Source organism: Ambystoma mexicanum, chromosome 8 (assembly GCF_040938575.1).
Source record: "Ambystoma mexicanum isolate Mex_15411 chromosome 8, UKY_AmexF1_1, whole genome shotgun sequence".
In the NCBI taxonomy this organism is placed as follows: domain Eukaryota; kingdom Metazoa; phylum Chordata; class Amphibia; order Caudata; family Ambystomatidae; genus Ambystoma; species Ambystoma mexicanum.
The window spans coordinates 1,148,153,634-1,148,170,051 of NC_090929.1; the positions used below are offsets into that span (position 1 = coordinate 1,148,153,634).

The 16,418-nt window shown below is 45.5% G+C and overlaps 1 protein-coding gene across 4 annotated transcripts in view; it reads left to right on the forward strand.

Annotated features, from left to right (window-relative positions):
• Positions 1-16,418, forward strand: part of ANK3 (ankyrin 3) — a 2,768,233-nt gene that overhangs the window by 674,352 nt on the left and 2,077,463 nt on the right. The window contains exon 1 of one of the 4 annotated variants that reach the window (XM_069611211.1): positions 9,560-10,399. The exons of the other annotated variants lie outside the window; for them this stretch is intronic. Coding sequence (XP_069467312.1) covers positions 10,337-10,399 — 63 coding nt within the window. The 5' untranslated portion in view covers positions 9,560-10,336. Of the gene's footprint in view, positions 1-9,559; positions 10,400-16,418 lie in introns of those variants that run through there. 4 annotated transcript variants of the gene reach the window in all.

Below are 16,418 nucleotides of genomic sequence, written 5' to 3' on the forward strand. Positions count from 1 at the left end.
CTCGGCTACCACTGACTTATCAATTGTGAACAGTTCTTTCTTTCTTGTGAACCCTATCCCACACTCTTTTGTATTTAGTTGTAAGGATTGGCAATAGGTTTTTCTTAGTGTAGGCCCTTTTATTTGACAAGACACCACTAGGACTGCCTTATTATTTGATTGTCATAGCTTGCTCCCATCTTAGATTTAGGTTTAGATGAGGCATTTTTCCAACCTACCTATACATTTTAATAAACACCCTTGAACTGTGATCACGTGTCTGTCTTTACTGTTGCCACCATGAGTTCCTTACATAAGTCTACACTACTAGTTTTAGAAATGTCATACTTAGAATGTGTTTTTGCATCCATATCACTTGCAGCAGAAGAGAAAACCATTAACAATGACAAATAAGTGTATCAACCCGATTGGGCTTGATACACATTCATGCAGATCTCCAAGGTCGCCGTGGAACATGCATGCGCATGTTCAGATTCTGGTGGTTAGCGTTCTGCCTGTCATCCATACATAGTTGATAAACAAGAGTACAAATAGTTGTGTAATAGTAACATTTTTTATTAAAATTGCAATTGAGATAGCCTATAAAAGCTCAAACGTCTGCCTGGTCTGCAGGAGTGCACAAAAGAAAACCCATCAAAATCATGAATATATCCTACTTAGTTTACAGGGTACCCTGCCATAGGGCCACATATATAGAACGCAGGCTTGGACTGGCTGATAAGGCAATGCTCGAAAAACAAGCCCAACATGATAGGGTGGGACAGTTTTTATTAAGTATTTATAACGCGCCTGTGACCCATGGGCGTAGAGGCGCACAAAGGACAAACACTACCTCAACAAACAAGATACATAGCATAACAGAGGACAACAATAAAGCTGCTTTAAATAGTACCAGTTATGAGATTTACGTTAAATGTCAGTCAAATCCAGAGACTGATTAAGTAAAGAAGTAGGTCTTGAGAGCCTCCTTGAAAAGTGGCAGTGAGTGTATTGCTCTTTGATGTGGTGGAAGATTATTCCAGAGACCAGGAGCTAAAGAGTCGAAAGCCAATCTCTCCGCTCTTTCGAGTTTGACACGTTGGGTGACTAACAGATCAATGTTATTAGAACGCAGTGTGCGAGGGCTGGATTTAAAGGTCAGTCTGGCTTTCAGGTAAGAGGGAACACTCCCATACAGATACTTTTGGGAAATAGTAGTCACCTAGAAGGCAAGGCGCTTCCTCGCTGGAAGCCAGCGGAGAGCACAACGAGCCTCACTGATGTCGCTACGCTTCAGCTGATAAATGGTCCTGACCACACTATTCTGCAGAGTCTGCAGTTTAGATAAATTACCCTGGGACGTGCCTTGTAGGTGGTTACCGCAATAGTCAATTTTTGCCCCAACAATGGCTCTCCCGTGTGCGCACAATTCTCTTTAGAGAGAAAAGGGTGAATAAGGCCATGCAGCTTCAGATAATACAATGATGTAGAACCAATGTAGATGGTTTGAGCTTTCATATTTAAGGTAAAGTCATGGTAGACCTCTAAGGTCTGAACCTTGGCTGCCATCTGGATGACACATCTGGCAATGGTGAACTCCTTGAACTCTAGGGGAGCCTACCTGATCTGTATTGTGTTCCCAAAATAAGTAGCTCTCATTTAGCATCATTGAGCGCCAGCCCATTATAAGCCATCCTACTTTGGATGATGTTATAGATCTCATTAATGTTGGCAGCATCCTGTTTATCATCCCCAGAGAGCTGACACAGTATCTGTGTTTCATCTGCATAGTTGCTACAAAGAACACCAAGATCATCGAGAATATCAGAGAGGTTTAGTGAGCCAAGTTTTAGAGGATGGGTGACAAATAGGCTCTGTGTGGCACGCCACATTCAAGATTAACTGGAGCGTCTGCGGCAGATACACTGAAGCTGTACATTTGGACAAAAAGAAATGGACCCAGTTTGCAACTTCAGGTGAAAAATGATCTTAGGAACACAACCTATCTAACAGTGCATTGTAATCGACCAGGTCAAATGCCGTGGAAAGATCCAGGAGCATATGCAAGGTTAATCCACCCTTGTCCATAATCTGTAGCATGCTGGATTTGAGATCCAACAATGCAATCTCAGTGCCATGTACGGCCCTGAAGCCTGACTGCCTGCAACCAAGTAAGTTGCGCCTTTAAATATAGAGCTGAACCTGTAGATAAGCAACCCTATCAATGATCTTTAATAGAATGGGCACATTGGTTATGGGCAGAACATTGGTAGCCACATTGGGGTCAAAGGATAGTGGGGTGATTCATGCATGTTTGAGAGATGACGGAATCGTGGCTGACCAAAATGAGGCATTGTTATACTTGGTAATAGCAGCGGCCAGAGTACGGGTACATTCTATTACAATAGCTTCTGGACAAGGATCCCCTTTACAGACCGTGGGCTTAAGGGAATTAATGATATATATGACCTCTTGTTCCGTGACCATGGAGAATGTGAACAATGGAAAATTGGTCAATGTGGGCTAGTTTTATGAATTTCTTCACTGTACAGCTAGTTTTTTTTTATACGTGTTACTGAACAAATATTCTTCAAAATGAACAATGTGCCTCACATTTTAAAAATCCCCTTTTATCCGCTATTCAAACTGTCTGTCACAAGACGAACGAATAGTCATTTACAACTGTCTGCGACTTTTTCGTGAAATTCTACCTACACCGCTTCTGGGTATTTCAGGGACGTAAGGAAAATATTCGGGTCACAGCAGCCCAGTAGACAGAAGCAAGAGCATCTTTTGAAAGCCCTGAAGTGAAAAAGGACAGGTTTCTCACACTTAGGTTGCTGGGAACCTGTTACAGTAATATGACATTGAATCGCGATATATTCCTCATTCCCTATTTGGCATGTGTGGAATGAAAAGTGGGTAACATCACATGTGACTTGGTCACAGACTTGGGGACCACATCAGTTTAGTATTATGATAATGTTTATTTTTAGTCACTGGAAATTGAATCACTTCTTGGCGCTGTAGCAAATGCTGACGAGCAGTGAGTTTTTCTCAGTATTGCGACAGTTGGTTGCTCGGCATGAACATGTTACTTTATGACAGTTACATGAGTTGGTTACATCGCAGTTCCATTCATTGGATATATAATGTGATATGGCATTTTTAACGCTCCTTTACACAGGTGTTTCATGGCGCGACGAGGCAAGGTAGGGGGAACAAAGGGAGGACAGACAACGATCCTACTAGGCCAGGTGTCATTCAGATCGTGCAAGTGCATGGGAATGGGAAGTGAGAAAGTGAGGGGGAGGGAGAAAGAGCAGTACATGGGATGAATAAATAACAATACTTAAAAGTACGGCCCGTAGGTGGCAAGTGCAAGGGTAAGTGCAGACATCAGGTGTCAAGTGCTGGTAGTGGGACTAGTAGGCATACAGAACAGCCCCCAAGTGCAGGGATTACCAGGAAGGCAATGCAGGTGTACAATTGGCAGGGGAGGGGAACCTGGGCCAGAGATCAGAGGGTGGCCAGGTAACCAGTGCAATATCGGATTCAGCCAGGAAGTCAGCAGGGGAGGGGAGGAGAGAAAGCAGAAGCAAAGAGAAAGGTTTTGAGGTGCCTCCGGAACCGGAGATGATTCTCTTCAATTTTCAGGTGGGCAGGGAGGCTGTTCCAGAGGGAGGCCCCAGCAGAAGAAAGATATCTACCACCAACTTGTTGCTTGGAGAAGTGACTGACCCTGAGGGAGTTGGAGGCGGATGAGCAAAGAGCTCGAGAAGGAAGATATTTAGGAAGAGAGAGTTGAAGGTATTGAGGACCAAGGCCCCAGCAGACCTTGTGGACAATGCAGAGGGTTTTGAATGTAATCCTCGCAGCCACTGGGAGCAAGTGCAGAGAAGTCCGTCGAGGTACGATCCCTGGTCTTGAGGCCAAGGACAAGTCTCGCAGTCCTGTTTTGGATAAGTTGCAGAGGGCGGAGTGACGAGGCAGGTAGTTTTCGAAAGAGGCTGTTGCAGTAGTCCAGCCTAGAGAGAACCAGAGCTCTGGAGACGGTGAGCTTGTGGGGCAAGGAGAAAAAAGGAAGAATACCTCTGAGGAAGTGCAGCTGGTAGTGTGACTTCTTAGAAACGTCAGAGATGTGAGGAGAGGAGAGTGTGGAGTCGAAGATGACCCCGAGGTTTTTAGCGTTACATGTAGGAGCAGGAAGAGGGTCGAGAGAGGCTGGCCAGAGAGTGACAGGGAAGGAGGGAGCGGGTGTGCCAATGAGGAGAATCTCAGTCTTACTGGCATTAAGGCAGAAATCATTGGTGGCACACCACTCCTGGATGGCGGACAGTCAGAATTGAGAGAGGGTGAAGAGGCGGCTGAGGGTCGCCTGAAGAGGAGCTTGGTGTCATCCGCATAGCACTGGAAGTTGGGGCAGAGTGCAGCAATGTGGTGGGCAAAAAGTGCCAGGTATTGGTTGAACAGCCAGGGAGAGAGGTTAGACCCCTCGTGAACACCACAGGTAGAGATAGAGATAGAGGAGAGAAAGGACCCAAGTTGAACCAGGGAGAGTCGATCAGAGAGGAAAGAAGTCGGGCATGCCAGGACCTGACCGGTGATACCCAGGTTATCAAAGAGACGGTTGAGCAGGATGGCATGGTTAACCGTGTCAAAGGCAGAAGAGAGATCAAGTAAAATGAGGACACAGGCGGTGTTGGAGTCAAAGTTGAAGAGTAGGTCTTCACAGATACAAAGGGGTTTCCTTGTTCAGTGGGTATTTAGGAAATCTAATATGCGTTTGGTGAGGAACAAGTAGGTTTTTAGCTTTTGCCTGAACTGCATGGGGTCTATGATTTTCCTTGAGGTCTGTGTTTAAAGGGACATAAGAGAACTTCTGTGTTTTGTCCTCCTAACCATGAGCCGGTAACTGTGTGTTGATCGTAGTTGTGTTGGACAGGAGCTTTCCATTTTGTCCTCCACGTTGGTTGCGGCTGTGGAGGGCAAGCATTTGAAGAGGAGGTAGACTGTCTATCTCTCTGCAGTTGTTGTTCTGGTAACTTAGCTTAAAAGGCTCTCAGGATTACAGTAGTGTGCCGACCTGTGTTTTGGGGCTTTGGTTTCCAGCCCATGGTGTCACAAAGGGAGTCATCGGGGCTCTCGCAGAGCGTTTATTGTATGTTAATCTAGCTGGGGGCTTCCGTGTTCAGGGGTCTGTTGGATAGAGTTCCTCTATGTTGTTGGCTCTTTTTCACCAGTAATGGAAGACACTATTGTGCCTCAATTTTAATTAAGAGGATGCCCCTTCTTGGAGACTCCTTGGTAGTTTGGCTGTATTTTTGCTATGAATACTGCATGTGTGTTTATTACAGTTTTGGCATGTGGCAGCCCCCTCTCCCTCCCCCCCCTGAAATTACATTTTTTTACTTTAGTGCAGTTTCCCTGGTAAAGTTATGCCGAAATTGAGTCTTTTTGGAATAACCGATCTTCTTAGAAAAGAAAACCTATAGTACCAACAATTAATATGGGCAGTTAAAGCATTTTTTTCTGTTCGCAGCAGTCTTAATGACCGCCAAATGAATCGCTCTACAGCGTTATCAGTGTCTTACGACCCAAGAAGAGGAGGTTGTCTTCTCATCTGACGTTGTTGCCTTGCCTTCAGTGTAGCTCCTCTCCTCAGTGGGTGCACACAGGTGGCAGAACTTGCTGCTCCTAGAGGTTAATTCCACAGAAAATATGAATTCTCTAATTTCTCTGCTGGGGTCCGGCAGCGTTGGCTCCTGCGTGTTGTTGGATCGCATACATGCAATTTTCGAGTTTTGCAAAATGCAGTGCAATAGTAAAGAGTAAAAACCGACAAAATCGCCTTTGTTCTTTACTTTTATCATTCTGTTTGTAAAAGATGTCAATTTTGCTTGCTAATAACACTTTGCAGACGGCATTTACAATGGGTTCCTATGGAATAGACCTGCATTTAGCAGGTGCTAAATGCAGGTGAATTCCATAGGAAGCCATTTGCTGTAGCCTGGAGTGTTGCTAGGTCTGGAAAGGATCTGGGGATACGCTAATGTCGGGAATGGCCATACTCGGGGCTAGCTAGCCTTTTGGTTGTAACTCCTGAGCTTCTATCCCGGGCTACAACCAAAAGACCCAGGGCTATAGGCCCCTCAAACACCCGCCAGGCAGAAACCCCTCTGGTGGACGAAAATCATGTTTTTGCAGGTGGGGTAGGAAGGACGAGGAGCAAATGGATTCCTCGTCCTGTCTCCCATTTTCCCTGCAAAACATGTTCAAAGGACAGAGTGGGTAAGCCAAGGTGCCATACACCTTACGCTGGGGTCTTAGGCCTTGGTTTACCACTCAGGGCCATTGTACAGAGTAATTTCAGACAACGCTCTGTCTGCGTTACCTGCACGAACATTACACAGTTGATTACGGAAATGTTCCTGAGGCTGATAATGAAAGTAGGCAGCGTCTGGAGATTCCCAGCTGTCGTTGTTCCTCATCCCACGATGAATGTAATGCTATTGTGTTTTGTCCAACAATCGGAAGCAATTCTGAGATTGGAAAGTACAGGACTGTTTATAATGTACCTGCAGGTGGATTGAAGATGGAGGAAATGATGGGCATTTCTTGGGATGCCAAGAGTACGCAGTCTCCAAAATACAACTATTTAACGTGAGTGCAATGTTTCCTACAGTCAACGATGGCTTTTAATACTAATTGGACAACAGGCCGTTCGACTTTGCACTTGTGTTTGAAAGATGCCCTGCTGCCCTTTTATAAGATCGCGGATTGCAGACTTTTGATCTCTGCCATTCAACAAGCCAGACTCTCAAATTACACCAAGTATGGGGAGAAAAACCCTTTTGTGGTTTGTGAATTATCGGCGTTTAAAGGGGCATCATCTATATTTAATGGGGTTCAGCCTCCACGATCATTCTGTCACATTAGTCACTGAGGATTTGTCCAGAATCCTATACAATATTAATCCGTGGACATCCACATTGGTTGGGTTAACAGAAAGTGGAACTATTTCAAGATGCAACGATGCAAGTCCATTATTTTTAGCACATCTTTTCAGGCAACAATTAAGTACCTTTTAAAAACTCTTCTGCAGTACGGTGTGGACACCTTGTTTCCACGCGGACACTGTTCAATTAATAAATCATTTTGCAAAACTCATGTGCAGTGTGGACAACTTTTACCAAGCAGACATAATTCAATATATTTAAGAACGTTTGTGTTTGTTTATGTTGAATCGTATGCTTATGCCAAAATGGTCTTCCCGCCTGATATCTGCAATGTCGTCTTGCCTTAATTAATCCGTTGTATCGCATTTGCCGTTGTGACAGTCGATGCTAGACCCTTGTAAGTTGAGTAAAGATGACCAGTAAGAATAGATAATTGAAACTACTATTGTCAACCAAGGCTGCTATTTGTGTGTGTGTGTTTTTTATAAAGAGCACAAATGTGACTCCTCAAATGCCTTTTGACTACTTACCTCAGGAAAGAAGTATAGAACAAAACAGGACTCTAGAAGCAGTGTATGGTAAAGTTAAAAGGAGCCAAGGTCGACAAAAGAAAGTCTGAGACAAACAATGTTGCTACAATTTCTTTATTTAGTTCCGGTTCACCTCTGCATCTACTAGTCGCAGTGCGTCCGCTATGTGTGCCATCAGTACACACGTACGATCCGGGACACGAACGAGCTGTTCTTAGAATCACTGTGAACTAAATAAAGAAATTGGAGCAACATTGTTTGTGTGTAGTTCAACCTACGAATGTGGATGGACCCTGTGCTGCTTAAATCTGCATGTCTAAATATACATGTTGGCACTGCAGTTATGTGCAACTGAGTGGGCAAGATATCCGCTTAGGATGAAGTTTCGACTTTACTGGTCGAATTATAAGGATATGGTTTGGTTTGAGTTGTGTGACTTAGTCCTCTCGAACACTAGGGATGTGTTTGCCGACTCTTACACTACCCCCTATATTGAGAATTAGGAGGTGACTTGGAACTGTAAAACTGTTGAAGACATCTTCCACCAGTATTGTGGCAAGAGCGTAAATTGAACCGTTCTTCTGTGTGTTGTCCTGAAGAAGGTCAAAAGAATTGTGGGTGATAGTAGTTTGCCCGCAATTGACCGAAACATATGTAGACAGAGTCCACAAAGAAACTGTAGTGGCCAAAAAAGGCATACCCTAAAAAGAAAAATGGTGCCAAATGTTTAATAGGGAATATGTGAATGGGTGGCAAAAGAGACTGTGTTGTTAACTTTTCTTTTTTGCTCAGCCAGAAAATGTGGTGAAGAGGGTGAGTGTGAAGATATGAGTGTGTATGAAAGGTGGAATAAATGAGGTGATGTTTATATAAATTGATCTGTTTTACAGTATCCATGTAGTTTTAATGGAATTTGGAAAAGTTTCTGTTATGAATACATTTTGTGTGAACAATTGTTATTTGAGCATTTAATCCAACCTCGCGGCCCCAGATCCACACTTTTGGACTTGTTTTCTTATAGTAGCATGCTATTTTTATTAGCATTATGGGCAAAGCCAACAAGAACAGGCCTTGCAAATCTGAAGAAATCCCACTAGTCCTGCAGGGCGAGTTCCTTAGTTTACATACTCGACCTAAGAGAAATGCACTTGCCCCAAGATGAATGGTGACAAAATATTTACCAGTGCTTTTTGTAAAATGGTGCATGTCGCCATAAACCCACTTCGTATTTGCTGCACAGCGTCAAAGTGTGTTTGCAGTAAATGAAAACAGATTCTAACATCCCCATACTCGCCAGCTAGGTCATACCATCCTGCAAATTGTACTCACCCTGCAAAAAAACTACTTGCCAATGCTAGCGGGCTAGTAGATTTTGCGATCCCTGAAGAGTGTTTTCTTACATGGGGATATAAGAGCCAGCATGTACATGTTTTCTTATAGTATTATCACTGACAAAATGGGCAAAGTGGACAGGGGTATGTACCTATGTGGGAACGCTGTCATATATTGGTGAAGGCAGCATGGACAGGTCCAAAAAGTGTTTTTTTTTATACTGGCACATAGTGGACAAAGGCAGATTTTTTTCATGTTACCATACAGACCCGCAAACTTGAAGCTTTTGACTACATTTTTCAGTGAAAGTATGCTGTAAAATGAACCACTTTAGTCCATTATTTAAAATAAATGTCTTGGGAGAATGTACGTGTGGTCACTCCTGCATATTCATGGTAAATGTTTACATTACTCCAAGTAAAAATCAACTGCTTAGAAGAGGCAAACGCTTCCCAATAGGCAAATGAAGGAGAAAGAAGGAGGGGCCACATGTCACTTAGTTGGCAAAAACCTAAGGATGTTTTTTTGCCATCTTGGCTTCCTAGATGAGCCACGCCCTTCCAGTGATGCCAAAAGCTGTTGATTCCTCCCTGAGACGGAGACGCTACATACCATGTGTGCCAGAAAGGGCTCGTGGCATATGTAGATGGCCATCTTTCAGAAACTCTGCCTTTACATCTTCTCTTTTACTAATTAACCTACTGTATTGTGGCAGCTCAGAGAAAAAGCACCGCCTCATTACGTAACTGGTTGGCATGGTGTTAGAACTTGATCTGCTGCGCAGTGTGTGCCCACATTGGCATTGTTTGCTTTCAGATAACAGCTGTTCCCTCTGATCGCATACGGCACACATTACACCGCGGCAAGTTTGAGGCCAGCACACAGGTGTGTACAGTGAGTGCAAGCTCTGTCGGGGTGCGTAGCTCGTCGTTCGACTCCACCTTCAATGGAGCCACGCAATGCTGCCCATCGCTTCAGTTCTGCGCCCCTGGAACCAGCCCGGGAGTGGTGTTAGTCTGAGTAACGTGATCTCCCTCTCTCGGAAGCGCCTTCTCCTCCCTGCCATGCCCTGCAGCCGCGTCCGGCACATTTGTGGGTTCTGTGGACTCAGCGCAATCAGTGCGATTTAAATTCGGTTTCCCAGACTGCACGGAGCGCTTCTCGTCTGGGCGCTGCTGGTAATTCACCGGAGCCGCTCTCCAGAGGCTGTGGACTGAGGGCATGGAAAGCGCGGTCTCTTAATGGAAGCAGCCGCTACAAGTTGGAAATGAAAGAGGGAGCGCTGTTTTGACTGGAGAAAGCCCGGATTAAAGAGGACGTCTCGCAGCGGGTGGGTTTCTGGAGGAGAAAAAAAAGCAAAGCCAGTGCAACAATTCCAGTGTGCGCACCGGGGCCGGTGGCTGGGTGTAAACAGCCGGCGGTTTCGGCACCTAGCAGCAGTCTATGGACTTGGGTTTCTGTCTGTTGACCACTTTTCGCTTTGGATGTTGGATTACGCACGAACAGTAACCCCCTTTCACACGGTTACCCTATAAAATGAGCGAGGAGGCAAAGGAGAAAAATGGCAAGCACGCCCACAGGAAGAAGAAAGGAAAAAAGGTAACACACACACATGCGATGTAACGTATGTCGCTGTATGTGAACATGCTGGGTCTGCTGAACTGCGAGGGAGAGTGGGTCCGCGTTTGATTCTCGGGAGGAGGGAAGTTGCCAGAAGCAGAAGGCTTTTGTTGATATTGGCAACTCGTGGGGTGTGTCCTCCCGGTAGAGTGGGAAGACAGGTCAGCTGGGCTGCATTTCAGATATGTATTGCTTCATTTCTGAAAGGTAATCGTGCCAATTTCACCGCTATTGTTTGTAAGATGACTGTCTGGTGAATGCCCTATGTCGCAGCCCACTTTGGAATGACACATGAGCATATTTATTATATATATGCGTAGCTACCCCGGCATATACAGTACATGTGGGTGGGTTGGAAAACGCATGCACATAGTGTGTCCAGTTCTAGCTAGCGTTGCCGTTGCGTGCTGGCGGCTCTGGCGCTTTCAGCTGTGCGGCCGTGTTGCATTGTGTTTTTTCCACGTTTGCTCATAGGGCAGGGCACAGCGGGCTCGGGTGCGTGTCTCACAGTGGCAGCCTGCTTGTTTGGATTATGTCTAAAACTAATAGCTGCTGACTCGTATGGGCTGCGTGGAAGTACTCGCAAGGTTCAACTATATAGCCATCAAGCCTTTAAAAGACCCCGCCCCAGATGATGTGATCACGTCTATGTAAACAGCCTATATCGACACATCTCTGCCCCTCAGAGTGGGGTATCACTTTGTGCGTGGATTGCAAATACATGTATATATACACCGATTTTGCGCTTATATTAATAACTGCGTGTGATTATTGCAAAGCTGGCAACTACCACACCTATTAAGATGGGACTGTCTTCCCTGAAAATGTCTGGCGTCCCAGTAGTCGCCCTATTTTCGCATGTCTGCCACTTCTTGCTCCAATCCCCACTGGTGTGACATCTTGCTACCTTTTCTTGGGTGGAGTGCCGCATCATGACTTGGGTGGTTTATATGTCACATACGTGTTATTTTCACTTCATGGCCGGTTCACGTTGCCACAGTGCGTTTTTTTGTCAGAAAGTGTTTGCAGTTTATATATCCAACAACACATTTTCTGTTGAACCTAAATAAAGTACATTAAATATCCTTTAATGTAGACGGTTGCCTTGCTCTAAAATTGTATAAAGTTTATTGTGCATTTGTCAAGATATGTTTTCATAGCCCTTTGCATGGCCGTATGTAAAGCCTGGGTGGTGCGTAGTCTGCGATGCTTATCATTTTTGGTGATGCTTTTGTCAGGCTGCGTCGTATCCCATTGAGATAATCGACCGCACCCCTCCCACCCCACACAACCCCCATCACCTGGCCCACCCACCCCCCATCACCTGGCTCGCTATTGGCATGTGTAGACCGGGGAGGCGCCTCCTGGACCAGAGCAGGGCACGTCCGCCGTCTCATCAGCACCGATGGCTGCACGGCCTCGAAGACCAGACCAGTCCGAGCGTAGTCCCCATGAAGTGCTATTCATTGTGTCTTTCTTATTGCACGCAGCTGGCAACAGTTGAACACACAAAAGCAATTTACCTCAAGTCTGAAGGCCCACTTCATCGAGGATGCCGTGATCTTTGGTGATTTGGCTTCTGCTTTGTAAACGGTTCCGGGATTTCAATATGGACTGAGGGAAGGTCATTGTGTTAATGGTATCCGCTTTAATCAGTGGTCTGCCTTCTCCCGTGTAGCCTGCGACACGCTCTAGACCTCGGCGCCTTGTTATTAAAAGAAGACCGAGTGTCTAATTGATTTTCTCCCATCGTCAATGATATCCTTCTGGAGCCATGGAGTCAATTTCCCCCAGCATGAACACCTGTTGCATGCTCTCTGAAATCCACTCTCTCATGATTTATGTTTTGTTTTGCTAGAAGTACTTGACGCGCCATGGCAACATTTATTCCTTGCTCTTCTGCATTCTATACGGAAATGAGTGCTCGATTCATTTGATTAACTTACCAACATTTAAACACTCTTTCTGCAATACTTCATCAGTTGTCCTCCATAATCCTGAATGCATAGCCCATGTGTGACATTTGCACGTTTTCAGTTTTCCTTTGATAAAACGGTCTAATATTCACATATTCTGGTATCCCCTTTCGTCAAAATTCCTGGGTTATCTGTACCCTTGGACCAGAGACCAGTGTATTACAAAATCATTGGAAACCTTGCGTGCAGTTGCGGCGCGACCCTGCAAAGCATTCATACATCAGTCCCTTCTCTCCACTGGATCGCATCGTCATTTCTTGCAAAGCTATGTTTCATAGCAAGTCCTTTTTTAGGCCATGTATGTGTGAACGGACAGGCTTCAAGTGATGCAGAGGGGGGAGTGCCATACACAATTCTTTGATGCACATTTTCATAATCTAATCTGTACCTCTGCAACCGTGGCCCCTGGCACCTTTGGACCATTAGCATCCTTTGTGACTGTTTTTCAGTGTTGGCCCTCAAGAACAGGCTTTGTGATTTCATGATAGTCTTCATCACCATAACGCCTCTGGCCTAGGGGTGGTGAAATTATGGGCACAAAGCAAGACCAGCAAAATTAACCCCCAATTTCACTTCCGAGCCAGAGCAAATCTTTTCACAATTTGCCACCTTTTTGCGTATTTAGTATTCCTGTCCATAATTTTGTTTTTTACCCATAATTTGATATTTTCCGTAACATTTCAGCCAGTAGGGAGGCTGAAACCTTTTACTACTCCTTAATTGGCCAACATGTCATGCAGATGTGCCCCTAAAAATACATTTAGGTGGAAAAAGTCTGATTTAGCCAATTTCACTCCATGGGCCTCATTACGAGTCTGGTGGTAACTGAGCCGGAAAAACTGGCAGGTTACCGCTGGACTCGTATTACCACTCCGCCTCCATGATTCCCGGAATTACTGGGGCATTACGACCCCGGTGACCAGGGAATTCCAGAGGCGGAATTCTGTAAGTCCCCATTCCCATGGAGTCCCATAGGACTCCATGGGAATGGGGAATGGGGAAGTGGAAACACCGGCACCATGTTGTAATGGTGCCAGTGTTTCCATGTTCGCCTGCAGCTGGGTGGTGTTAAACTCGCCAGGTCAGACCTGGCAGGAGTGACACCTCCTGCCTGCAGAGCTCGAGATCAGCCGGTCCGGAAAGAACGGTGGTGGTGGATTTACCACCACCGTTTTTTCCGGACCAGCTGACTCGTAATGAGGCCCCATGTGTGAAATTGGCAAAGTAGACAGACTTTGCCCAGAATTTGCCAATTTCCCAAGGGAACTCTGGCCTATATGGCCTCTCTTATGAGGAACAGGAAGGTGAGAAGCTTTGTTTTCAAATCTGTGGGACTTGTTCTATCCAGACAAACCACACTACCTGTAATACATTTCTGTGTAGTCTCCACGATGGTGCCAATCAGCCCTTACTCTGACGCTAACCAAGGTCCCCCTGGGTCTTTATTTTGGTTGAAACCCCAAGACCTGCACACCTGTTCCCGGTCGTATCTCTGAGGCTCAAATGAGTTATATCTCCGAGATTTGATCTGACGATTTCAGAGGCCACATGTGTACAACTCTCACCTTCCGGTACACGTACTCAGGCCTTGTGCTCAGCCTCAGAAGTCCCCAAGACCCTCTCTATCTGGTGCCCTCTGATGCATTTGGCTAGGGGTGGATACAAAGAAACCTATGCCAACCCGTATGAGTACCATTTTCGAGACCGAGGGGCATGGGATACCTTCAGACATGGAGGTTTCAGTACACCAATATTCAAACAAAGGTAACATTTTATAAAAGAGTAGACTCATAGTTTGGAATCAACCAAAGCATGTTCTCTGCTACATATGAGGGACATGCTTTTGACAACCGTGCTGCATAGGAAGGTGCTTCCCCAAAACGGGAGAAGCATGCCTCTGCCAGGTCTTTCTGAGGATCAGTCATCTGGGGTCCCTTTACTGCATTTCTCTTTTGCCTCTGGGGGAAACCAATGGAGATCACAGGAGGACCTCTCCCAGATGTAATCATTGGAGAGCAAGCTGGGCCTGTTCGGACCATTCCTGCACCATGCAACCTTTGTGCCAGCTTTGGATCCATTGCTCCCAGCCCATTCCCAAAGGGATGCCTCTTAACCTCTGGATATAAGGGAACCCATGCCCACTCCAGTGAACAGATTGATACCCAGTTCTTTGAAGCCCGTACAGTGGTGTCACCTTTGCTGCTCTTGGTGGGCTATGTGGTTTTCTATGTTTATTTATTTAGCATTTGTCTAGCGCGCAAACCTCAGAGGCATCTAGGCATGTTTTCTTATGAAAGACGGTTACAGTAGTTGCTTGCATTGGTGAGCAGTTACAGGCGAGACATTATTTGCCTGCAAGGTATTGGGTTACAGACATTACATACATTGCTTGCAAAGGTATAAGGTTACAGGTATTGTATACATGGGTTACAGTAACATAAGCTACAAACGGTGGTTGCATTGATTACAGCATACATAAGAGTAACATCTACATGAAAGTGCATTGAATTGCCATGTTTAGCAAGGTACAGGTAGATAGAGCTTCTAAGAGCCTTGGTTAAAAAGCCATGTTTTGAGGCATTTGCAGAAGGACCAGAAGGAGGCGTCCGATCCCAAGGCCAGCGGCATAAAGTTCCATAGTTTGGCCACAATCACAGGGAAGCTGCAGCCTCCAGCTTTTTGGCGTCTGAACCCAGGGATGGTAAGGTGGTAAGAGTAGGCAGAACAAGTGAGTCTGTTGGATTGGACTTTGGATGTTCCTGAATGTTATTTGGACATTTCTATAGCGCACCTAACCCGTAGGCATCTAAACACTTTTTCTTCAGAGGAATGGGAGGAAATGGGCCTCATTAACCCAGATGACGATGCACGAGGACTCATTGATTGGCTACTTCTGTGAATCCTTTTCGCTCGCCAGGCTTTTCTGGCCTTCAACTCACGATTGGCACGGATGGGCGCTCATGCTCTTTGGCCTCCTATACTGTGTCAATGCCAGGTGCGCTTCTTAAGGCAATTCTGGAAGGGACTTTGGCCATAATTATCACCTGTCACTGCACAAATGACTACTTCAGGAACTTTACCAGGGAATTAGAACCAAACCCTGCTTTACCAATGACTACAGGCTTGTCTATACTAGTGCCAAGAACATATTCCCACATTCTGGCAGGACCACCTTTTTATCCAGTGCCCCACCATTACAAGAGGATGCGGATACAGACATGATCGGGATGCTTCAACAGAGGAGGTCTTATCTAAAGGCAAAGACTTTTATTCCATCCTTGAATATATCTGGGTGTGGCTGGTCCTACAACGAGAAAATTGTCATTTTCATGTTATGGTATGGTGCATTTGTATAGCGCCTTATGTACCATTGGCATGATCTCAAAGCGCTGCGGGCTGAACGCCCTCGGGGGACCGTGAGCCGTATCAGTGGATAGAGTAGTGTAGCATATGGTGCTAGAGGAGATGGTGGGCACCTGTATTCAGAGGGATGTATTGAGTGTTGCAGCAGAAATGAGGAGGAAGCTGGCCTTGGGTTCAATAACAAAAGAAATGCCCATGCAGGCTGTGGGTATCGCAGTAGAGCATCCTACCCATCCTTAACTGCTAGCAGCGCCTCCCCCCCCTTTAAGAGGAAGAGTCCTGCTGCCACATTTCTGCTCTCTTAAGATGAAAATCAGTGTGACAGTACATGAAAGAAATATTCACCACAATCTGTCACTCTAACCGTGGCCGCAAACACGGATGCTATCGTGCAGGTTTTGAAAACCACACGTGGAAGGACCTGCCCATTTTTTCATATCTACCCTTTCACAGGAAAGGCAGAATGGTTTGCAGCAACCAACAATAAGGGAAAGCAAATTCCTCCCCCTTTTGAGGAGTACCTATGAGTATGTTGGTGCAGCCTTGAGCACAAGGTCATGTTCTTGGCCGTGAAGGTTTTCCCACCTTCTCTTCTGGCAAAAAAGGTTTTGTTGCTCACTAACAACAATATTACAATGTTCTAAACACTCCTCTCAACT